Source organism: Schistocerca nitens, chromosome 1 (assembly GCF_023898315.1).
Source record: "Schistocerca nitens isolate TAMUIC-IGC-003100 chromosome 1, iqSchNite1.1, whole genome shotgun sequence".
Classification (NCBI taxonomy): Eukaryota; Metazoa; Arthropoda; class Insecta; order Orthoptera; family Acrididae; genus Schistocerca; species Schistocerca nitens.
Window position 1 is genome coordinate 288,719,809 of NC_064614.1, and position 25,461 is coordinate 288,745,269.

At 43.1% G+C, this 25,461-nt stretch overlaps 1 protein-coding gene across 1 annotated transcript in view; it reads right to left on the reverse strand.

Moving 5' to 3' along the window:
- LOC126248240 (delta-1-pyrroline-5-carboxylate synthase) overlaps positions 1–25,461 on the reverse strand; it is a 204,232-nt gene that overhangs the window by 143,849 nt on the left and 34,922 nt on the right. Inside the window, exons 3-5 of the mRNA XM_049949084.1 lie at positions 25,174–25,317; positions 10,159–10,266; positions 3,138–3,305 (exon numbers count right to left, since the gene is read on the reverse strand). Coding sequence (XP_049805041.1) covers positions 3,138–3,305; positions 10,159–10,266; positions 25,174–25,317 — 420 coding nt within the window. The remainder of the gene's footprint in view (positions 1–3,137; positions 3,306–10,158; positions 10,267–25,173; positions 25,318–25,461) is intronic.

A 25,461-nucleotide genomic window follows, 5' to 3' on the forward strand; every position in this document is an offset into this window, starting at 1 on the left:
TCAAGCGTTGGGACTTTTGGTCCGTTTCGTCTTTCAGATCTGGTCAGTCTATCTCTTTATTGGTCTTCCTAAATATCTTTTGCCTCTTGGTGTATATCACAATACTTTTTCAGTGATTCTGGCATCTGACATAATGTTTTGTGTTCTTTCCCTCTTAGATGAAACTGTTTATTGTGTCAATCAAGTTTTGCATATTCACTCCAGCTCTAGTGTTATTATTTCTACCTCTATCCATTAAAGTATGTGTAGCCTGATATGAAGGAAATTTCATTTTGCATGCTTCTGTTCTCTTTTTAGTAGTGTATCTCTGTCCATTTTCTTTCTCAAAGTTTTGCACATATAGGTGGTTATAATTAAAGTACAGCTACTCCAGAGGTCCAGTGTGAGCTGTAACTATCATATCGCAGCGAAAATAAGTATATATTATAATGCGTTATTGCGGAACCGATTTACTCTGGAAAAGAATTGTTCCAATTTCGGCCACGAGGTGCAAATCTGGCGTTGTGAATGCAATAAGACGTATAGAAATATTTCCGTATGTAATTGATTAGGAAGGGGACGTGGGCATAAAAGGTCAACCAAGTGAGGAAGTATCATTTTGATTTTATTAATAACCGCTGCTTATACAATTTGTTAAATACGAGCACTAGAGACGTCGACGAGATGCTTGCTGTATAGAGGCAGATTTGCACCTGGTGGCCAAATTTGGAACTAATTTTTTTCCAATACAAATCGGTTCCGCAGTAACACATTGGTATATCTACCGAGTTTCGCTGCCATATGATAATTACATACAAGCTACACTTAACTTCCGTGAGTAGCTGCACTTTAATTATAACCACCCAGTTGTTCCATCAAATAATGGAATACGTCTAATGTATTTTACATTTTATTATTTATCCCATATGTCATGTCGCGTCCGCAGCTCGTGGTCGTGCGGTAGCGTTCTCGCTTCCCACGCCCGGGTTCCCGGGTTCGATTCCCGGCGGGGTCAGGGATTTTCTCTGCCTTGTGATGACTGGGTGTTGTGTGATGTCCTTAGGTTAGTTAGGTTTAAGTAGTTCTATGTTCTAGGGGACTGATGACCATAGATGTTAAGTCCCATAGTGCTCAGAGCCATTTGAACCATTTTTTGTCATGTCGCACCCTTAGTATTTATATATATTTTCTTGCTCTATTATCTGTTTAGTATCGACTGGTATCCTGAAAACGCCATTGATTTTGTCTTCATAATAGAGAGGTTCACGTTGAAATCTTTTGCTATTCTACTTACATCAAAAGCAGTTTCTTGTAGGTCATTCGCATTCTAATAAGTCCTTGGTCGTCTACCATGCATATTGTTTTAAAATGTATTATTACCTATACTCAATTTTTGGTTACGTCGCCGATATAGGAGTATATTAGAAAGAGTGGGTGGAAGGGGACACGCTTGTCTAACTCCTTACTTTATTTCAGTCGAATTATGTCTACCACCAGCTATTTTTATTTGTATTTTGTTTTTCATTTATATGCCTTGTATAGCTCTTACAAAATGAGATGGCATTCCTATGTTTCTTAAAAATTTCCACAGTTTGTTTCGGTTTACTTTATCAAACGCCTCTTTGGAAGTGAGTGAAGGTAAAAAAAGTTGGTAAATTGAATTCATGGTGTTTTTCTATCAGTTGTATCACAGCGAAATTACAGTCCGCGTACGTTCTTCTTTTGTGAAAACCATGTTGAACATCTGATAACATAGTTTCGTGACTGGCGATAGTCTTTTTTTTTAATTGTAGCACACAATTTATGATGTGCGTTTAGAATACCTTTGTAGTTCCCACTTCCATGTCAATTTAATTTCTTATAAACAGGTTGTATGTGGACCACGCTCAGTTAATTTAGTATATAAACATAATTTCACAAAGTCGAGTAGTCTAAGTTATTCAGTATTTGGTGCATTTTTAACAGTTCTATATTGATTTTACCACATCCTGGAGTCTTCCTGTTCTTGCTAGAAGTTGTGTCCTGTAGTTCCCCCAGCGTTATTAAGTCTACATAGCTATCTATTTAAGCCAGAAACATCTGAGTGTCTTGCACATCTGTCCAGAGTGTTTTAAGGTATTGCCATCAATTAACTTCTGCTATTGTGTTTAGTTACAGATTGTCCTTATCTTCTTTGTTTAAATGTTTCATTATTTCGTATGATTTGTCTAGTCTTCCTCATAAATCCTGTTCAATGTTTGTGATAAATATTCCCAACTATGATTTTTAAATGTCCTGATGTCTCTTTTCAGTATATCAGTATTTTTCTTTTACAATCTAGACTCAGATCTTGATCATCTAGGGGATTTAACATTGTTAAGTAGGTATGTTTCTTATCTTCAATTAGACTATGTACTTCATCTATCCAGTATGACAGACCCATTTTGAAAAGACTTTTCTTTCTTGTGCCAAGTGCTTCTGCTGCTGCTTTAATTATTTCTTCCTTCATGTTATTCCATTCCTAGTTATTCATTGTTAAGTTTAAACTTACATACTATCCAATCTTTTCTATTATAGTAACTAGATGTTCTCTTCTTAAAGTAAATGTACTTTAAATGTTGTATCAGGATTATTTTGTTTCTGTTTAGAAATTACCTTCTATCTTTGAATTAGTTTTATTTCGTGAGTTACAGAAAATAGTCTGAAAAGACATATGTATACTGTTGTGTGTTGTCTCTTCTTATTTGTTGTGTCTTCTTATTTGTTATCACACAGCCTGTAACTATGGTAGAGCCTTTAACTAAGTGGTTATATTTGTGGATCTGTTTATGCAAGAATAAGTGATAGTTATCCTTACCTCGTTATTTAATGACAATGTCTACAGTTTATATTCACTATTATTTATTACATTTTCCCATTCAGAATCTATAACATTTGCCAAGGGGGTCCACCCTTATATTTAAATCTCCGGCTGTTATCAGATAAACAGTTTTGTTTATCTCACGTAAGAAAATAACATATTTTAAATCTTCTTTTTGCCCTACTTAGTTGTATCATTGAAGCTTACATTTAATGATGATATATGTTTATCAACGCAATTACTGTCGCTTGTAGGGCTGTGTGATGCTTGTGTGTCAGTGAACTAAGCATTTTTAAAAACGTATTGACCTGCACCGTACCTTGCGGCCGTCGCCAGCCAAGTCCTCGTTGGTGGTGAACATGGGCGGCGAGACTGCGTCGTTGGTGTTGATGATGGGCACGATGTTCAGAGAGATCAGCTCCGACAACGTGCTGAACAGGTTGCGCCGAGTCTCCTCGTTGTAGAAGTCGGGCTTTGTTACGAGCACCTGCACACAAGGCACGACGCATCAGTGAAAATCATCATTATAAATGAATACCCATATGATACTTGCATAGAATAAGAATGAGGCTAAGTAAAATAAAGCCAATGGAAGGAAATACAACTATATAGAAACCACAATATGAAAATAGAACAAATAATTCCATACCGATATGTGCTATTTAACAGGAAGTCAATGAAAATGATGCCATGGCAGAAATTCACCGCAGTTGTGTAAGACACGTAACAGGGTGGCGCTGGAAGGAGTCATTTTAACCTTTACTTCTACGGACGACGGTAAGAGGAAAATTACATTTTTCTGCCACGTCTCGTAGTATAATGTCCTCTTAGAGAATACGACAGATAAGTAGGTACTGCAGTGAAAGAGCAGATGAAGATACAGAACAAAATCCGTGAACGTATGAAGAATATTACGAGATGCCGTACAAACGTGGATCCCAATGCAGCTGCCTCGGTTGCTTCAGTAAGTTGCTTTTTCTATTGAGACAGAGATGAATGCTTTCTTAGTAGACATTTAAATCAGTATGAGTTCTTCTTTACAGTTAAATTTATACGTGTTACTGAACTTTGTTTTAGAAAAGTGTTGGCTTTTATAGTGCAGGCTGAGTCCGAAATCCACCGACAGAGTTTGAGAGGCTGATCATAGTTTAAACAAGAACTTGTGTTCCCCAGCAGCTCGTCACAAAATAACACATTCACCGTGTTATTTTAACTGCATTTATGTCTGTATGGAAAACTTGACACACATGCTACTATTCTATTCATATTTACTTTTTTGTCCAGATATCCTCATATGAATAAATTCACAGAAGTAAACAGGCTAATAAACCGAAGTAGTGATTCTGCAACCATTCAATGGAAATGAAGTGTTTTGTATTCCAAAGCGCTGCAGTAACTCCGATCAACTTATAAAAACTCCTCGGTAAAGTTTGGATTCACTCTGGACATCTTACACAATAGAAGCTTTATACGGACTGGAGCAAATGAAAGTGGCACGGACGAGTCGTTACAACTGGCGGAGGAAAAAAACTACAGTTACTTCCGACAGGATGAAGCAACTGCCATTACAGCCAGTCGAACCTTGGAGCACATTTACACAGTCTTCGCGCCTGGCAGAGTTTTAGAAGAGGTCAGTCTGGTCGCGGCCCTAGCTGTCCACTCAGGTCACTTGATTTGTCGATGTGCGTTTACTTTGTGTGAGGAGCTCTCAAGTCTTCGGAATATAGCAACAACCCGCGTAGTCTTCAAGAACTGCAGCCAAAAATTTCGGATGAATCTGTAGCGATTGCAACAGTCCACATTCGATCAGCATTCAGCAGCTTGCTGATCAGGGCACAAAAGTGCCAAGAGATGAATGTTGGTCACTTTCAACATCTGCTATAGTTAGGATATTACTGTATTTCCTTTCCTCTGCTATGTTTTTTGTACCCTGGAACTCTGCTCTTTGGGCCGTTTTTGATTGCACCACCATGAAAATCTGACAGGATAAATGAAGAACGACCTCAAATACATTACATTTAAATAAACAGCAAATTTGAAGTAATATATAATATTTGTACAGTCAAAATATCACAACGTATTTTGTCTATTACATTTCGTTAAATTTATTTGTGCTACTAGCGCTAAGTACACTGATGGAAAACACACGCAGCACCAAGAAGGAGCTGTGCGATATAAACGAAAGTAGATAGGCGTGTTTCTACATCTGAAGGATATCTACTAAAATTTCGAGCCAGTCGCCTAAGAGTGGCGCTAGTAGCACCATTACGAGGATGAAGATCAGGTTTGCTTTTAATACACGCTGTAACTGTCATAGGCGTTAGTTACCTTTGAAACTGGATGTGGTGAGTTGACGTTAGTCAAAAATGCTTTCAGTGCGACAAAGACGCCATTATCAGCACCTCATTGTTTTGAACGAGGTCATGTAATAGGGCTATGAGAAGCTGGATGTTTCGTCTGCGATGCTGCAAAAAGATTTGGCAGGAATGTAGCCGCTGTACGTGGTGACTGGTAGCGGTGTTCCCGAGAATGTACGGTCGCAAGAAGACCGGGTTCTGGAGGGCCACGTGGCACTACCAAGAGCGAAGACCATCGTGTTCGGCGTATGTCTATGGCGCATCGTGCTGCATGTGCAGCAGCAATCTGAGCAGCAGTTGGCATCACAGTGACACAACGAACTGTTATAAATCGATTGCTTCAGGGACACCTCCGATCAAGAAGCCCTGTAGCGTGCATTCCATTGATCCCAAACCGCCACCATTTACGACTTCTGTGGTGTCAGGCGAAAGCTCATTGAAAGTCAGGGGGTAGGTCTGTTGTGTTTTTTTGATGGAAGCTTTTTCTGCCTAGGCGCCAGTGATCGCCGTGTGTTGGTTATAAGGTGACCACTTGAGAACCTGCAACCAACCTGCCAGCGTGCTGAACACATTGGACCTACACCTGGAGTTATGGTCTGGGGTGCGATTTCGTATGACAGCAGTAGCACTCCCACGGTCATTCTACGCAACCTGAATGTAAATTTGTGGGTCGTTCTTGTGATTCAACCTGTTGTACTGCCATTCACGAACAGCATTCCAGGGAGTGTTTTCCAACAGGATAACACTCGCCCACATACCGTTGTTGGAACCCAATGTGCTCAACTATGTGCTCCGAAGAGAAGTTGAGAGGTTGAACGGTATGGTTTGTGTTACTGGCCGCACAATTAGAATCTCGGATGCGCGCCCATTTATGTTGTGTTCAAATAATTCGACTCTGAGCACAAAGCAGAGAAGAATAAAGTAACAATGAATAGTTTTGGTGAACATGTTTCCTACAAGAATAATGTAATTTGATTGTGATCATTTCTAATATCAACTGTGAAACTAGTGACTTCGTAATCGAACCTGAGCAGTTTATAGCTTTACCTACTTCCTCAGTTGTAAATAAAACAGGAAAGCTATTAGTATCCCTGATTTGGAACGCATCAAATCTTGTAGTAGAATCGAGAGCCATAGCCACATCATTAGTTATGTTACAGCGTCACTTCAAGAACAGCGAACTCGCGACCTCAGCACTACAACTGCGGTGGGACAACGTCATATATACAGGTGTCAGAGTCATGAACTGTAACGGAATTTCTGTGTCCTATCTTGAAGCGACAGAACACGACTAGGCTTCTCACATCTCCTGCATCCACTAAAAAATGAAAAAGTTACATGTCATTCGTGGTGACACGGAGGTGGGTAAGTGAAAGAAGAATTAATGTGGGGACTGAATAGCATTCGAGTGCATGAGAACTCGATACAATCCCTCATTTACATCCACAGCATTTTCTGTCCCCCTCCCCTCCCCTAGTCACTTTTATACTTTCATACAGCCGTAATTGTCCTACGGAAAAATGGCACCCAATACTATCTCATGAGAGGTAAGACATGAGGCCGCAGGATGTCCGTGTCGTATCACTGTGCTGCTAGAGTCCCTCAGTCACTGTTAGTCATGACCTGATGTCGTAGCCAACGCATACCATGACAGAACGACTAACACGGTCCTGCCTCCCCAAAGCATTGGAAGAATAGGTCCTCTCCACAGATCAACGTCATACTTCGCCGACGATGATCATCTGGGCTGATACAGAACCGATTCACACTGACCAAAGCGCGACACCATTCGTCGGCAATCCGTGCTTCCTGGTGACGCCAACACGCCAAACGCAGCCGTTTGTGTTGAGGTGTTAACTGCAGCCTACGCGTTACTAGTCTCCCGTCGATGGTTCGGGATGACAGAGAATGTTGCAGGGAACCCACTACTTATTCTTGGATGGTAGGCGCAGGAGTGGATGGTTTACGAAGTGGTTGGTGCGCAGCACAGCGATCCTTCATTGTGGTGGTCAGACGTGGTCGATTGGGACCTTGAAGCGTAGCCATACCGGAAAGTCCCACAAAAATGGACACTGAACGATTTAACTAGCCGGCCAAATGAAGAATTACAGTGAGAACCCTTCCGGCTGATAACGTTGGCTCACACGGTACGCGGAATCTTCATGTTGTTCACAGTGATCGCTCAATGTGTTACACTATTCAAGTCCCTTATTTGCCCTACCAGGCCTGGTAACAACACTAAACATGATGAGTATTAATGCATTCTGGCGGCCGTTATACCTGTACAGGGAAGTAACTATAATCATTTACCCAACGTCGCTGGTGTGTACGTGTATGAAGCAGCAGTGGGATCTGACAGTGTTTTCTGTGTGCTATACCTACTTGTAGTTCTTTAGTCAGGCACTGTAGTTACAAATTGTTGAGAATAACAAATGTAGGGTGACTGGCATTAGGGGCGATATAGGGCAGAGGGAAGTGACTATTTTTGACGCAGTTTTGTGGAGAAATGATAGCTGCTCCACTTTTGTTGCTATCTGCAATATCCTCAGTGGGGAAGGACCCTCCAGTGTACTTCTCTCCAGAAATATATCATCTTCTGAAATGTGTACCACCAGCATCCTTTGATATGGAAAATCATTTTGTTGCTACAAAGAAACGTCTTTTCTGATCGCTAATATTCTACGACTGCAGACAATTTGGAGCACCTGGAGTTTCATTGTGGTTCGAAATGAAAGGTGAGGTATTGTATCTCAGTACTTTCGGTGAATACAGAAATTTTATTAATGGATTCTTCGGTAATTTCTTGGTACAGCAATTCTATATTTATGGTTGAACAACGAATAAATTGTTTTTCATCTTCTGATTTTTACTTATTTCTGACTAGTTTTCGGTTTATTGGGCCATCTTCAGGAAACAACTGACTAGCACTTGCACGGGATGTTGTACACCAGACTTGTTCTTTGACGTTGAAAATTACGTTTTACACAACGGACAAGATTAAACACAGTAAATAATTAAACTACATAATACTACAGTCTTATGTGTTACGTAGTTATAATGCTAAAGTTAGTGAGGACATGACATTGGTTGAGAAGCTATCAAACTCTTCATTTACGTTGTGCACCAAAGATGTTTTTAAACGTTGTAAATTACACTTTACGCAACGGACAATATTAAACAGAATAAATAATTTAAAAAAATGGCTCTGAGCACTATGGGACTCAACATCTTAGGTCATAAGTCCCCTAGAACTTAGAACTACTTAAACCTAACTAACCTAAGGACATCACACACACCCATGCCCGAGGCAGGATTCGAACCTGCGACCGTAGCAGTCCCGCGGTTCCGGACTGCAGCGCCAGAACCGCTAGACCACCGCGGCCGGCAAAATAATTAAAATACACAGTACTGTGTACATTAACTACCCAGTGCACAATTACATAATATTGTATATTTTAATTATTTTGTTGTGTTTAATATTGTCTACTGCGCAAAGTGTAATTTACGACTGTAAAAAACAAATTTGGCGCACATCATTCTGTGCAAGTAGTAGCCACTGGCAGACATTAGTCGGTTGTTTCCTGAAGATGAACCTACAACAAGAAAACTCTTTAGAAATAAACAGAAGTCAGTGGAGCAAAAACACCTCACCTGTTATTTAACGTTAACAGGCATTTTAATAAACGGGTGTGATCGAAAATAATTTTCATGAAGTATTTCCAAAATAAAAATTATTACTATAAAATGTACCCTACAAATATACTATCGAGCGAGGTGGCGCAGGGGGTAGCACACTTAGACTCGCATGCTGGAGGACGACGGTTTAAAGCCACGCCCGGCCATGATGATTTAGGTTTTCTGTGATTTCCCTAAATCGCTTCAGGCAAATGCTGGGGTGGTTTGTTTGAAAGGGCACTGCTAACTTCCTTCCGCATCCTTGCCTAATTCGATGGGATCGATGACCTCGCTGTTTGGTCTCAAATCAACCAACCAAGCAACCAATAAGTATATTTCTGGTACGTTAAGCGCATATTAAGAAAATATGATGTAATTCAGAAATTAATTTCAGCTGAAATTATTCTTCTATGGTAAACATTTCATAACATGTTTTCGTAAGATTTCGTGTTTAAATACATACTGTTATTGTTGTTATTACATAATTGCCTACATATTTTGCTTGTTGATACGATGGATATCCGGAAAGTAAGTTCCGATCGGTCAAGAAATAGAAACCACTGTGAAAATCTAATAAAGCTTTGCACATATGTTTTCGACAGTGTCTCTAGTATGCCTGTCAGTTATATCACTTCGCACTTTTCAGTTCTGAGCGCATGGTGAGCACATAAAGATGCGTGGAAAATAGTGTCTCCCGCAAATTATGATGTCCTGTTGAGAGGTTCAGCCTGATGTTATGCAGCCCACATTACAGAACTATCATACGGTTCCTACTTTGTGACAATTCTCGGTCGCAAACTGCAGGGTAACGAAAATGCTCCTGCAGCGTTTTCGATGGGAAGTGCTTGATCAGCACCACTAAGCCCGTAATTGGCTCCCTCTGTGTTTCATCTCTACTCACGTTAACTACTGACTATGAAGATAATATTTTCGCACAGAGTATAGATGAGAGTAGAGAATTGTCGGGAAGCACAAGCGGCTGCCTTCAATGTCGAGGGTATTGGAAAGTTGGTACAACGCTACGACAAATGTCTGAGTGGAGACTATGTAGAGCAGTGGCTGGAAGCTGTAGCTAACTGTTGCAGACAGAATATTTCTGATTTTCAAAGTAGTTTCCATTTCGCGATCAGTCGGAACTTACTTACCGAATAGCCCTAGTATTACATACAAAACTGGGCTTTGGTGGTAACACATCTATTTCTCACTCCTACAGGCACGTGTGGTTTTTGGGGAGGATAAAAGAGATGGGTAACGATGCTTGGCTGCGAGCCCAGAGTAAGCGAGGTTGTGTGACGTGCCGTTACTCACCTGCGCCAGCTTGACGCCGTACTGCGCGAACATGGCGTCGTACAGCGACATGAGGCCAGACTGGCCCACAGCGGCGGCGGCGCGCGGCTCCAGCAGCTTCCCCGCGTCCTGCAACATGGCCGCCGCTACCGTGAACTTGCGTAGTTCGAGTCCACAAGTCCTTTCAATCAGCACACTAATGCCTTTACTTAAAAAAAGTTATCTGTGCAAAATAACATTGTACCCAACAAACAGTTGAGGTTTCATCACCTTGAAGTGGAAATGGTCGCAAGGCGCCACATCGGAAGAATCAGCAGATGGGGGTCGGGCCACGAGATAGCAGTCCGTAGTATTAAGGCGGGGTATGACGTGAAACGGGCGGCCTTGGAGCAGGAGAGGCACCACGTTAATTTGCACTGTCTATACTTATACAAATGAATTCATAAAACTTTGTCAGCATGACCAGGAAGGATTTAGGTTTCACACCCATAGCAGTGGAAGTTCATAAACATAACAAAACAAATTTTTTTACATGTGAAATTTCATCATTTCTTCACTTAGTATTGGTCGCATTTGTTGCTGTAGGTACACTTTTCTTCATAAGTAAGAGAGATTCTTCGATGAAATTTGCACAGCATACAAACCATACTTACAGGTGTTTGAAACTCTAGAATTTCCCAAATCTGTTAAAAACTGGTAAAAATTTAGATAATTAACTATAAAATTCGAGTTTTCTCTAAACACGAAGTTTAAAACGTAACAGCCCATTCATTTTTTCATAGATTAAATGAATTATAGAGTTTCATACATCTGTAAGTATGGTTTATAAGCTGTGCAAAATTCATCGAGGAATCTCTCTTACTTATGAAGAAAAGTGTACCTATAGCAACAAATGCAGCCGACAGTAAGTGAAAAAAAAATCATGAAATTTCACTTTCAAAAAACATTATTTTTCATGTTTTTGAACTTCCATTGCTATGGGTGTGAATCCTGAATCCTTCCTGGTCATGCTGAGAAAGTTGTATGAATTTATTTGTAAAAGTATAGACAGTGCAAATTAAAATGTCCTGTGGTGCCTATCCTTCGCGAAGTCGGCCCATTTGACGTCCTACACCCCTTAACAGCACTGTATGTGGCCACTGTAAATATACCTATGAGGTTAGTGTATTGTCTTGGGGGGAAGACAGTCTTTCTCCAAGCGGAGTAAGTGCAGTTTTCAACAATTTAAAAGTCTTCCTCTTCGTCATGTATTTCATAAATTTCCTGCTAAATAAGTGAAAACAACACACTTATCCTCTTCGAAATCCAAGTTTCATGCAGTCACAGATATTTAATTGTGTTCATCTGATGGCATATCTAGTCCACCAGTTATGGACAATTACTGATTCTGCTTGCTCTTCTGTAACTGCGGAACTTACGATATTTGGTTTTCTTTTAGATCTTTCTTCCTTGTGACCTAACTTACTTACCGCTCGACAAAGCAGGCATGGCGAGAAATTACACGGTCAAGTGAAAAAGTCCACATCTCAAATTACAGCTGTTTTATTACCTCTAAGGCCAAATAAGGAAAGTGAAAGCAGAACGTGCCTTTGCGGCCAGCCGCTGCAGTTTGCTGCTAAAGTCAATACGAAGAAAAAGGAAGCGACAGCGGAGACAGAAAAACTGACGCAACATGGAAGCAAAATGTCAAAAGCTGGGAGTGCAAGTTACCACACTGTGTTCACTGGAAAACCAGTATCTATTCCAAAGGAGGAGCAGCAAAATACACACAATAAGTAGCCCGTTGACCACATAGAGAAGCTTATTATTAGGCCACAATTCTCGCGATGTTATGAACATATAATGGAATACCTAAATTGCGGAAGCTTCTCAGTTTTTGTCTCACAGAACTGGACTGTAGACAAGGGAAGAAATTAAGACAAAAAAATGTTTTGTCTGTAAGATTTCCTTTCAAAGTGTGCCAGAATATATAAGTTATTACGAGCGAACGATCACATATACTCTAAAAAGGAAATTTACATTAAGTTTAAAAAAGAAAAGAACAGAGAATTATTGGAATTAAAGTGGCCAATGATACATTCTAACGAAACGTGATCATATAGAGGGTGAATCAACAAGAAATTGCACCGTAAACATTGATGAAATGCGAAGCACTATCGATATGCAGTTTTAACAGAATTGATTGGTAGTCAGGGGCTTGTGTTGTTAGCCAGTAAAAAGATTGTAATAATACTTATAAATTTTATTTTTTGAGAAAACATGCACTTTTTAAATGGAACAATACCTACCAACATTAACAGACTAAAAGTAGGGAAAATTAGAACGTCAGTGGTGTTTGTTGCAGCATTCTTGTGCGAGTCGTTGATGAGTTATCGTATTCTGAAAAGTATCCACTTCGCCACTCGTAGAATAACTGTGGTTTCACACGCTAAATAACAACATAAGTGCTTACACTAGTTATGTGGATTCTGACCAGCAGAAATGTTTGAGCAGGCTACAGTAATACGTCTGTGCATGTCATCGGATGTACTTGGTACGTCCTTGTAGACAGCGTTCTTCAACTTTCCCCACAGAAGAAGTTCTACAGGCGATAAATACGATGAACGGGCCGGCCGAGGTACAGGACCTTTGCTCCATTCCAGCCATATCGAAAAATTTCGCGCAGACATGGTGTTGTACTTGTTGCACTAAGGGCTGAGCAGCCATCACGTTGGTACCACAGGTTCCCCCTAGACTGCAGAGGGACGTCTTCTAGCATTCGTGGAAGATAGTCTGTTAGCAGCCTGCGATACTTGTGCGCGTTCAGTGTTCCGTCTATGAAAAGCGGATGGTTCACAATCCCACACCACACGTTTACACTCCATCGATGCTGACGTTCCACCTGAGAAAGCTAACGGGGATTGTCAACAGGAATAGAGCATGTTTCGGCAATTCACCTGGCCGTGATTTTTAAATCCCATCGCCTACTCACGATCAACGGCTTGGACTGTCACGCACCAACTGACTAGCAAGTTACAGTACACTCAAGGAGCACACAAGCAGACTTTAAGCAAACAAAACAACTTCGTACCTAGCAATTACGCAAGTTGAATGGCACAAACAAGTGTCGGTGTGGAAACTTTTCAAATTACGATTTATCGTAAGCGAATCGCACTAGAATCCTGCAACAACCACCACTGACATTCTAACTTATCCTACTTTTAGTTTGTTAATGTCAATAGGCGCTGTTCCATTTAAAAAAAGTGTATGTTTGCACGAAAAATACACTTTGTAAGAATTATTACTATCTGTTTATTGTCTAACAATACGAGCCACTGACTACCAGTCTATTCTGTGAAAACCACACATCAATGACATTTTCCTTTTCTTCAATAGTTGTGGTGCAAGTTTCAGTTGATTCACCTTGTATATTACAATGTCAGTATATGTTGGATAAGGGTAAGTATCTGATGCGTGTTGTGAAACAAAAATAATGGTGGATCTAAAGCAGGGCTTAACAACTGGCCGGATTTGAGCGCGAGTACTCGCGTCTGCTCAGGCACGTGCTCGCGAGCAGGTGCAAGGTCGCCGAGTAGGGAGGGAGGGGAGGGAGGGGAAATGCGCGCGCACGTTTGAATGTGATCTCGCGTTCTTAGCAGATTTAACTAGTCATCTGAATGCTTTGAACATTTTACTACAAGGTAAAGATCTGCTAATTACTCATTTCATAGATCGAATACGAGCTTTTAAAATGAAATTGACACTTTGGGTGAGTCAGCTGGAAACAGGAAACCTAGCTCATTTTCCTGAATTTTCATCCATGCAAGATGTCCACAAAGACTGTGAACGTTATTCACATAGTTTAGTTGATCACCGCTTTCAAGATCTGACAGCACTAGACAGTGATTTTGATCTGTTCTCTCCATATTCAGCGAATATTTAAGAGATTCGTCCTGAGCTGCAGCAAGAAATTATTGACCTGCAGTGTGACAGAGAATACAGAGACAAATTTCAGAACAAGAAAAACATTTTGGCCGGCCGCGGTGGTCTAGCGGTTCTGGCGCTGCAGTCCGGAACCGCGGGACTACTACGGTCGCAGGTTCGAATCCTGCCTCGGGCATGGGTGTGTGTGATGTCCTTAGGTTAGTTAGGTTTAAGTAGTTCTAAGTTCTAGGGGACTTATGACCTAAGATGTTGAGTCCCATAGTGCTCAGAGCCATTTGAGCCAAAAACATTTTGGAATTCTACAGACACTTCCCTCAGGATAGATTTCCTCATCTGCACAAACTGGCGGCTACAATAATATCAATGTTCGGTTCCATGTATGTTTGTGAACAACTGTTCTCTGCAATGAAATGTAACAAGACGCGCCTGAGAAACGCATTGTCTGATCGAAATTTAAACTGCACGCTGCGCCTAAAATGCACAAGAACAATTACTCCGAACATAGGCGCAATTGTAAAGGGCAAAAAGTACCGGATAACCGAGAATCCCACACTTCAGTGACACCTTTTATTGTGTAACAGATCATAAATTAATGCGAATGTAGAGGCATACACTAAGCTAATAAAATTATGTGGCACGTGTACATTCTCCTTTATTTGTCTCATTTGTCGCAGTAGTAATTCGCGAGTGATATCCCTGCAGGTGGCCGCGGATTTACATTGACTGGCGGCAGCTGTTGTGTGCCCCACGTGACTCTCCCCACTCTCCGCTCTGGTCTGGTAGTGGGGGTAGCGTGCTCGCGCTGCTCCGTGCTCGCGGCTTGCTGCTCACACCTTGCTCCGCGAGCACGTATGTTGTGAAGCCCTGATCTAAAGCTAAGATATGTCAGGTACTCGTGGTCTCGAGGCGTATTCGCTTTGGCGCTTCGTATACTAAAATTCGAATGATACAGTCAAGATTAGAATGGGCCCCGTGCATGGTTGACACGCAAAACTCGGGTAGCATTTTTGAGGCAAAAAGGCATAACAGAGGAAGCTAGGAGGGTATAAAGAATAGATCAGTGCAAGCATAGAGGGAACTTCTGGCCAGAAGAAATCTACTAATACGAAACATTGGCCTTAATACGAGGAAGATATTTTGAGGAACGTATAGTTGGAGCACAACGTTGGATATTAGTGAATCGTAGACTGTGGAAAAAGAGAATGGAAGCTTTTGAGCTGTGTGCTACAGAAGAAGTGGACTGATAAGGAATGAGAAGGTTCTCAGCACAATCGGCGAAGAAATGCGTATATGGAAAAAATTGCAAGAAACAGGAATGGGAGATACACTAAGTGGGAGCAGTAGAAGGTAAAACCTGTTCGGAAAGACAGAGACTGAGGTACATCCAACAAATAATTGTAGACGTATGGCGCAAGTGCTGTTCAGAGATGAAGAAGTTGGCAGAGAGAGCAATCCAGTCAGAAGAATAGGATATAAAAAAGAAAGCCGCTCCAAGGGGCTTCATGCTATGACTACCTACATTCCCCATTCCCCGCCCCTCCTCCCATTCCCCTTCCTCCTCCCCCCTCAACCCGCCTTCGGTGCTGCCAACCTGTCCCGACCGATATTCAGTTCACATCGCCGACTAATAATAATTTAGAAATTTCCAAAAAAGTGTAGAATATAGTTACTTTTCTCTTCCTCACCTCGAGATTTCTTAGAAGGGTACTACACACTTTCACGCGGCTTTTACTAATCTTCGTCCTTCTCGTAAATCACACCACTTCTAAGACACCGGAAATTCGGTAGATGATCTAGTGACTGATCAGTGCTCGAGGTGAAAGTCATGGCATTTATTGTTTTTGCTATCTAGTTGCTGGTAATGATACATGCATGTTGTGTCAATTGCACCTTAACGCCCCAAAAACATCTTGTATTGGACGTTAAAAAGTGTAAATGATTATATCAAGCGGTCATACTACTCAGCTTTAATCGACCATGGGGGTCCATCTAGCCGACTGCCTTGAATGCGTATATTCTTGACAGATTCTAAACATTTCAAACTTCCTGGCAGATGAGAACTGTGTGCCGGACCGAGACTCGAACTCGGGACCTTTGCCTTTCGCTAGCAGGTGAGTCGTGCTTGAGTACTCAGATGATAGAGCACTTTCTCGCGAAAGGCAAAGGCCCCGAGATCGAGTCTGTTTCTCGCACACTATTTTGATCTCCCAGGAAGTTCCATATCAGCCCACGCTCTGCTAAGAGAGAAAATTTCATTTGAAACACTTACTCTCACGAGATCGTCACAAACTTGGTTCTGTGCAGTTATTCACTGATCAGTCGTCCTTCGTAATATCGTCTGTTTCGATGTCTTTGAATTCTTTTCCCTAGGATATGCTCAGCAGCGTTACTCGTGTTTCTGCAACTACATGCGTTGTGCTAAAAAGTTATACTGTATCTGAGAGTTTATTTCCATGTCATTACTCACTTTCACACAGGAATCACAATTAACTTTTCAATGTTTATATAGAGAATCCCTGACTCCATTGTTAAGTTCCGTCAAGTGGCGAACTAGCATAATCACAGACATTCGCTTGTCAATGTAGTGAAGTATAACACATGCATGTAGAGAGTGTCCGGGAAGAAGGAGTGAATATTAAAGTGCTACTGAATATACAAAATTTATTGAAAATGTAATGTCTTCCTTACAAATCCATTTATTAACTTCTCCCATTTATATACGAAACATTACATCATCCGTGTGATCACCCAAGGCCCGCGGCAACGAGGAATGCGTTCATTGAAGTTATCGACGATGCGTTCACAAACATCTGTGGGATGCCGTTAATTTCACCCTTTAATTGGTGTACTGTTTGTGGTTTGTTCACGTACACTTTTGATTTCACAAATCCCCACGAAAAAAGTCACAAGGCGTAAGACTGCATGGTCTGACAGGCCATTCCTGGTTGCCATGCAGAGAGATAATTTTTTGAGGAAACTTATCATCAAGCAGAGCAATCGTTTCATTGGATATGCGACATGTCGCACCATCTTGTTGAAACCAAAAATCGTCATTTTCATCAATAAGAGGGAAACATCGATCAGAACGGTCGCCATTCACAGTGACGGCGTCATCATTTTCAAAACAGTACGGGACGATCACTCCTCCTGCCCAGGACTGACACCACACAGTCGTGCGCTGGGGATGCACCACATGTTCCACTGTCACTCGCGGATTTTCGTCACCCCAAATTCTGCAACACGGCCTTGGCGCAGTGGATATACCGGTTCCCGTCAGATCACCGAAGTTAAGCGCTGTCGGATGTGGCCGGCACTTGGATGGGTGACCATCCGGGCCGCCATGCGCTGTTGCCGTTTTTCGGGGTGCACTCAGCCTCGTGATGCCAATTGAGGAGCTACTCGACCGAATAGTAGCGGCTCCGGTCACAGAAAACCATCATAACGACCGCGAGAGCGGTGTGCTGACCACACGCCCCTCCTATCCGCATCCTCATCTGAGGATGACACGGCGGTCGGAAGGTCCCGGTGGGCCACATGTGGCCTGATGACGGAGTGCTATATAAATTCTGCAACACTGCTTATTGATGTACTCACTGAGATGGAAGTGCTGCTTATCTGAGAAAATTATTCTTTTTGTGAAGATCTCGTTCTCCGCTTGTCGAGCCAAGACATATTAAGCAACTCGATGTCTCTTTCCATAATCTGCTTGCTTTACCTTTAATATGAGTTGAATATTGTACGCATCCATTTTCAGATATTCTGAAAGGATTTCATGCAGCGAACTTGGTGGTAAATTCAGTTGTTAAGACTGATTTTCTGGGGCTAACGGTGACGTTGTCACGAACGACATCAATGTGTTACTGTGTTCGAAGAGGAAGTGGCCGTCATGTTATCTTAACGTTTGAAACAGAACCCGTGGTCTCAGACTTCCGGCTCAACTTCCGAACTGATGATTCGGTTAGTGCAACATTACGTCCGAGTGTCTCACGGAATTCATGAAGGTTGCCATGGGACTTTCACTGTTTTTGTAGTAACTTTTTATTACTTGAATACGTTGCTTACTGGTCATCAGCTCCATGACGAAAATAAATACATCAAACACAAACACAAAAGCTGTCAGACTACTAATGAGAGGGATCGCAGATAACAAACATGAAAAAGCCACGTCTGCCAACCGTCATATGACAAAATGGCGCAAAATTCAAATTCGTCCTTACTTCCCGGAGACCAGTTATGCATAAATACTTAGCATTAATAGCTGGCACTTCAGTGCAACCTTAAAAATCAAATTGTGAGTCATAAAATGGGTTTACTGCAAGGGAATATCCATACGAAAGGGGCTACGACAACAGGCTGCACCATGGACTGCCACTACGGCGGGCACTGTTGCGGCACCATTGACGTGGAAGCAGAGGGAGGCGGCGACCACACCAGCAGCTACACCGCTGACAAGCACCGCGTCGTCTTTTCAAAGGAGTACCGGTTCTGTACACGTCATCACAATGGACGTAACCCTATGTGGAGACTTCGAGGAGAACGAGCGTTGCCAGATTGCATTCGTCATCGCCGTACGGGCCCAGTACCTGGCGTGATAGTGTGCAGTGCCGCTGGGCCACAACACGATCACTTCTGGTTGGCACAGTTCGTAATCTGGACAGCAGACGTTGCATTTAAGAAGTATTAAGGACGGTGGCTGTGCTCTATCTTCGGTATATTCGTGCCCTTATCTTTGAACAAGGTGATCCAAGACCAGATGTTATGTGTACTGCCTGAACTTCCTCGATACAGAGGGTGTTCGGATGTTGCTCTAGCCAGCGTGTTCTTGAGTACATTCTCACCCGCGGAAAACATGTGGTCGTCGGTTCCCGAGAGAATGGCACGGCGCCACTCGCCCCTGATGAACTCTGGCAGACAGTTGCAGCCGCACGGAATTTCTACATCTACGTCTACAAAGGTACTCTGCAAGCCACCGTATGGTGCATGGCGAAGGATGTCTTGTACCGCTACTAGTCATTTCCTTTCCTGTTCCACTCGCAAGTGCAGCGCGGCAAAAACCAGGTTCTGTATGCCTCCATACGAGCCATGATTTGTCTTCTCTGCATGCTCTTTACACGAAATGTACGTTGATGGTAACAGAATAGTTCCAGCTGCAAATGCCGGTCCTCTAAATTTTGTCAATAGTGACTCGTAATATCTTCGTGTCGGTCGAACCTACCGTTCACGAATTTAGTAGCACGTCTCTGAACAGCTTCAATGTCTGACTCTGATCCGCCCTGATGGGGATCCCAAACACTCGAGTAGTACTCACGAATGGGTCATGCCAGTGTTTTACACGCGATCTACGTTAGATATGAGCTATTTCAACATTACACAATTATTTTTCCTACTCATCTGCTGTAACTTGCATTTTTCTACATTTGGAGTAAGCTGTTGTTCATCACACCAGTTAGAAGTTTTGTCTACCTTATCTTGTGTCCTCCTACAGCCACAGAATGACAACACCTCCCCATACACCACAACCTCATTGGCAAACAGGCGCAGATTGCTGCTCATCCTACCGGCTACATCATTTAAACACGGTGGTCAGAAACATTTTGAAAAGCTTGTAAGGGTGTTGCGTGGTACGTTTTGCTGAGATATTGTCGATAAGAAACTAAGTTGCGTACGTTGCATCGTTTCAGAGTTAGTTAGCGCTGAAGTTCGCATGCGCGAAGTGGCTTGACAGAAACAATTAGCGTAGATGATAGCGCACGAGACTGTTGAGCTTTTAGCTCGGGTTCCATCCTTACTACCATCTTATGTCCAATTTTTGTATCTCTCTCTTGTTCGGCTTCAGGAAACCAAACGAAGAACACGTTTGGGCACACTGTCCCAGGCGGGGCGCTTGAATTTGTTCTCGGAACGATCTGACTGGCTAACTTCGATGTTAATTAACCCGGAAACGACGAAACGTATCAAATTTTTTCTCATCAATTATTTCTCAATACTGTCTACTCTGCAACACCCTGGTAAGCTTTTCAGAATATTTCTGATCACCCTGTATATGTAGAGGACAAGAACGATCCTATCATACAGTCTGGAACCGCACGATCGCTACGGCCGCAGGTTTGAATTCTGACTCGGGCATGGATGTGTGTGATGTCCTTAGGTTACTTAGGTTTAAGTAGTTCTAAGTTCTAGGGGACTGATGACCTCAGAAGTTAAGTCCCATAGTGCTCAGAGCCATTTTAACCATTTGGTCCTATCACACATCCCATGCGGGCGCTTCTGACCCTACTGTTGTCTCTCATGTGTTTGGTAGCCTACCAGATCGGCTCGATGCACAACAAGATAACCGCTGTGGTTGCTGCTAAATTTCACATCCCGCTAACCTCCAAATCATAAATTTAGTCACATAGTCCTTCTACTGTACTATAAATAAAAAATTAGTTCTTTGTAATCAGTGCTTGCGATGCAGTGTTAATAGCCAGTGATGTATTATCGGTCAGACACTTCGTGGTGGCTGTGCACCGTGTTCCAAGCAAAATAATCCGTCTAAACGCTCGCCCCACCGACAGTCTTTTCATGTTTCGCTCCAGCTAAGATCGGATGCTAATGTTGCGATGTCCTACAAAAACTCAATAATAACATGTCCCACTATACGGGACAGTCAGCCAAATTCAAATAAGCTTCATATTTTCTTTTGGAGACGGCGGCAAGTTCATGTTTATGTTTAGCGTTGGTAAGAATACAATGCTATGAATAAATTCATAATTTCTAGTTCTACTCTTTATTGAATATCGTTGAATATAATCTTCAATAATTTGAAAACTTTCAGATTTCATAGATCAGTCGCTGAGAAAAAGATGTTTTATGCAAAGTCGAAAGTCGAAATCAACTGCCTGGAGACCTGCTCGGCCGCTAAAGCTCTCTCCCGACTCTCTTACCGCATCCGCTGTGACTGATGGCGTTCGTCACAGACGGGGGCTACCGGCTCCGCCCTCTCTGGCTGCCAGAAAAAAGCGCGGGGGCGGCACTGGAGCCGCGATGCGAGCGCGCAGACACGGCGGCGACGTACACGCCAAAGCACTCCTGTCCGGGGCGCGTCGCCGCGGCGCAATGGATTTCCCGCGTAGCGCAGGTGGGGTCGGGCGACAACTTCGCTCTCGGGCAATGGCGGACATAAAACTTCTTCGCCTGCTCTCCACTCTAACTGGTGGCCATAAGCCGTCATCCGAATACGAATGGGCCAAGTGGAACCTTAATGAATCAAGGGGGCACCGAACGGGAAGTCGAGAAAGTGGCTGTCGCGCCCTCAATCTCTCACACTTTTCCAACAGCCTTGAGGATTTGCTGAAGCAAGAAACAGCTAAGCACAGCTACTTCGCACTGACAGGATCATCAGTTAAAATGTATTCGTCCTCTTACCCATTTACATAAAATGAGAAATCCATATTATTACTGAACCCTGTTTGGAACATACAGAACTATCGCGAACATGCGCGCTCTTTGTTAACGAGGGAAGATAGTCATAACGCTTCAACCATCCCCTCGAAAAACTAAAATTACATCATAATTATTACATTGTTTGTTTGCAGATACGTGCCTGCCGTCCTGGCACACATCAAAAAACGGTGCCTCCCGTTGACGAAGTAGAGTTTGGTGCAGTAGTTAGTTTTCAGCAGCGCCCGAATTCTTTCAGCTGTGTCAGCTGAAGATATCTGAAACTTCCTGGCAGATTAGAACTGTGTGCCGGACTGAGACTCGAACTCGGGACCTTTGCCTTTCATGGGCAAGTGCTCTACCAACTGAGCTGCCCAAGCACGACTCACACCCCGTCCTCACAGCTTTACTTCTGCCAGTACCTCGTCTCCTACCTTCCAAACTTTACAGAAGCTCTCCTGCGAACCTTGCAGAACTAGCACTCCTGAAAGAAAGGATATTGCGAAGATATGGCTTAGCCACAGCCTTGGGGATGTTTCCAGAATGAGATTTTCCTTCTGCAGCGGAGTGTGCGCTGATATGAAACTTCTTGGCAGATTAAAACTGTGTGCCGGACCGAGACTCGAACTCGGGACCTTTGGCTTTCACGGGCAAGTGCTCTACCAACTGAGCTACCCAAGCACGACTCACGCCCCATCCTCACAGCTTTAATTCTGCCAGTACCTCGTCTCCTACCTTCCAAACTTTACAGAAACTCTCCTACGAACCTCTGAAGATATCTGGATGCGCCTGGCACCGCTGCAACATTCAAGTAGCTGCCGGAAACGAATTACTGCACGATACTCCATTTTAATAATGGGCTGCGGCAATTTTGTTGCCCTCTAGCGGCATGGTGCAGCACTGTGATGCGGAGATATCGGTGCTTACCAGGGCCCATTTTTTTTATTTTTTATTTTTATTTCGAGGTGGTAATTAGAACTTTATGACTATTCCTTCTATGTGCTGCAGGAGTCAATAGAGTCAAAAGCGAGAATATTGTATATGTACGTTTCGATGTTTTAATGCAACATGAATAAGCGAATACTTTATGAATTTGTTAATCAGACTACTAACTAAACTGACAGTATGACAGAATAAGCTTTCATAGGTCTCTCTTGGTAATTTTGGCGGAATTACTGCTTAGCGGTGAGTTATGAAGCATTCCGCAGGTGTCGAAGAGCGAATTATCCCCCGTGGAAGTGGAAAGTAACTTAAGACTAGTGACTGAAATTAGTTTCCCCTCGTCTTCGGCTGAAGGTACTGTGGCTGTCGTCAATCCTGCCTTTTCAGCAGCTCAAGATAGAAAACATTGATCATCAAGTTTCCTGAGTTCGTCTTTTAGAAGCGAGACTGATGACGATGGCAAAGGAGGGGACGATGACAGAAGAGAGCTCTCCTCCGCTGTGTAGGTAATTTTCAGTAGCAGACAAAGGACAGAAATGGCCACCACAGGACAGCCGCCACTGGCTTGAGGCGCACTACGCCGCACACAACATGCGCGCTATTGGCCACAATTCAACATGGACAGTGTTGGGAATACGCTGGTTCTCTCAGCGCAGCTCTAATGAGTATCATACGAAATTGAAGAAAACACTGAAGGAATGATTTAGGGAAATGCTGGTTCACTAAAGAGAGGATATTGGATTTTCGCAGTATGATCCTTGTGGTATTATCTAAGTGGGAGGAAGTTATAGATGAATGCTGAAGTGCTGGGATTTCCAAGAAACCGTTTCACCACTGATCTGAGTTTACGAACCGAAATCGGGACATCTGGTCGGATTTATGAACTCTGCTCTTCCTAGGTACGACCTGAGTGTCTTAAACACTGCCCGCACTCACTCGTTCGTGCGCCAGGTCAACGCTGGTGTCAACGTTAGCCAATTGCACTGTGACATGGGAGTGCGTCAATTTTGATTCACGCGGTGTACTCCCATGTGTATTATAATTTCGATGCGATTCACTTTTGATATCCCCCATGTTTCCGTGCGTAATAGTATGTGAGCATTAATTTTTTTAATAGGCAATTTTTTTTTATCCTGCGACCTTACCATGAAATATACTGCAGTTTACTAATGTCAAACCACATTTTCTGCCGACCCCTGTGACCGAGCGGTTCTAGGCACTTCAGTCCGCAACGGCGCTGCTGCTGCGGTCGCAGGTTCGAATCCTGCCTCGAGCATGGATGTCCTTAGGTTAGTTAGGTTTAAGTGGTTCTAACTACAGGCACTGATTACCTCAGATGTTAAGTCCCATAGTTCTTAGAGCCATTTGAACCATTTTGAACCACATTTTCTCTTTTCGATGTGCTATGGCGAAAGCTCTACTCGAAGAATAATGAGCTTGGTCTCTCTCCGGTTTCACCAGCCAAACCGTCATTGTCCTGATAAGGAGACAAAGGTAAACAAAAGGAAACTGATTTCGCAAGTGTCCGACAGACGGTCGTATGGAGCATGTTGGCTGCCCCATCTGCGGGTCGATTCTGAGCGGCGGTGTATTTGAAATGTTTTCTTCGGCCGCCCATAAGAAACGTTTGAGCGGATCTGATCTCCATCGTAGTTGCGTCAAGAGATGGGATGAAGCGTTGGCTCTGAGCACCATGGGACTTATCATCTGTGGTCATCAGTCCCCTAGAACTTAGAACTACTTAAACCTAACTAACCTAAGGACATCACACACATCCATGCCCGAGGCAGGATTCGAACCTGCGACCGTAGCAGTAGCGCGGTTCCGGACTGAGCGCCTAGAATGATGAAACGTTGGTAAGAGAGGTCGTGATGCCCTGCCATCGTGTCACTCGTCCACGGTGGCGTTGGGGAGAATTCTGGTGGAATTTGGTGTCAACGTAGCATCATTAATAGACCCCACACCTCTCATTTGTCGACATCTTGTTGTTTGAAGCTTCACCGAGCCCTAGGGCGACGTCGCATGGCGTCACGTTTTCACATCGTTACAGGGGATGACGTGAAACGTATTCGTAGTTGCGGATATGAACGACTTCCAGTTGTACAATCGAATGACGGCAATGAAAATTTGTGTCGGACCGGGACTGGAACACAAATTTTCCGCTTCACGCGAGCGGTAGCTTGAACCACTTCGGCTATCCGAGCACGACTTACCGCCAGACCCAGACTTCCATATGTCATCATGTATGTGTATTCGTACAGCCTATTCATGTTATTCTCGTTCATGGGAGGCATTTTGTTTGTATGATGTTTCTTGTTGATGAGTTTCAACAGATGCGGATGACAGGAGTATAAAATACTTTGATTTTATTTGGAAGTCGCAGGCCCAGTATCGACCGATAAATACGAAATTGCAGTGCCTGTGTGGTGAAGAAGTACAATGCAATGTTCCTTGGGATATGCACGTATGTCCAAATGAACGTCGTGCCTTATTTCTTCACAACACAGGCACTGTAGTTTCGTATTACAGAGGAAGGTTGTAGGCACCTTTGAGCCAAACTTCAAACTTCTGTACTGAAATTTGAGACATTGAAGGGGTTTTAAAAAAGTGATCCTTCAATTGTGCTGAAAGTGTTTTTTGTCGATGCCGACGTACATAAAGAGCAATGAGCATTGCAATACAGTAGCAGAAATCAGAGCCCGTACGCAAAGATGCAAGTGTTGGTGGTCGCGCACGGCGTGTACTCACCTCTCGCGTGTGGTCCTTGGGCGACAGCGTCTCCCGCATGCTGAGCGACATGAGCAACTCCTGCGTCAGCTTCTGCTTGCCGAACGCGACGGCGCCGCTGGTCACCATGATGCACTCGCGCCCCTCTATCTGGCACTCGGCCACCTGTAGCACACAAGTGAACACCGCTACAGCCGCCTGCGCTACCTGGCTCTACGCGAACTCTTCACACCAGCCTCTCGCTCACCATTAACTTATAAATGTGCAATAGTGTCTCTGCATTTCCAATCACACTGAAAAAAGGAGAAA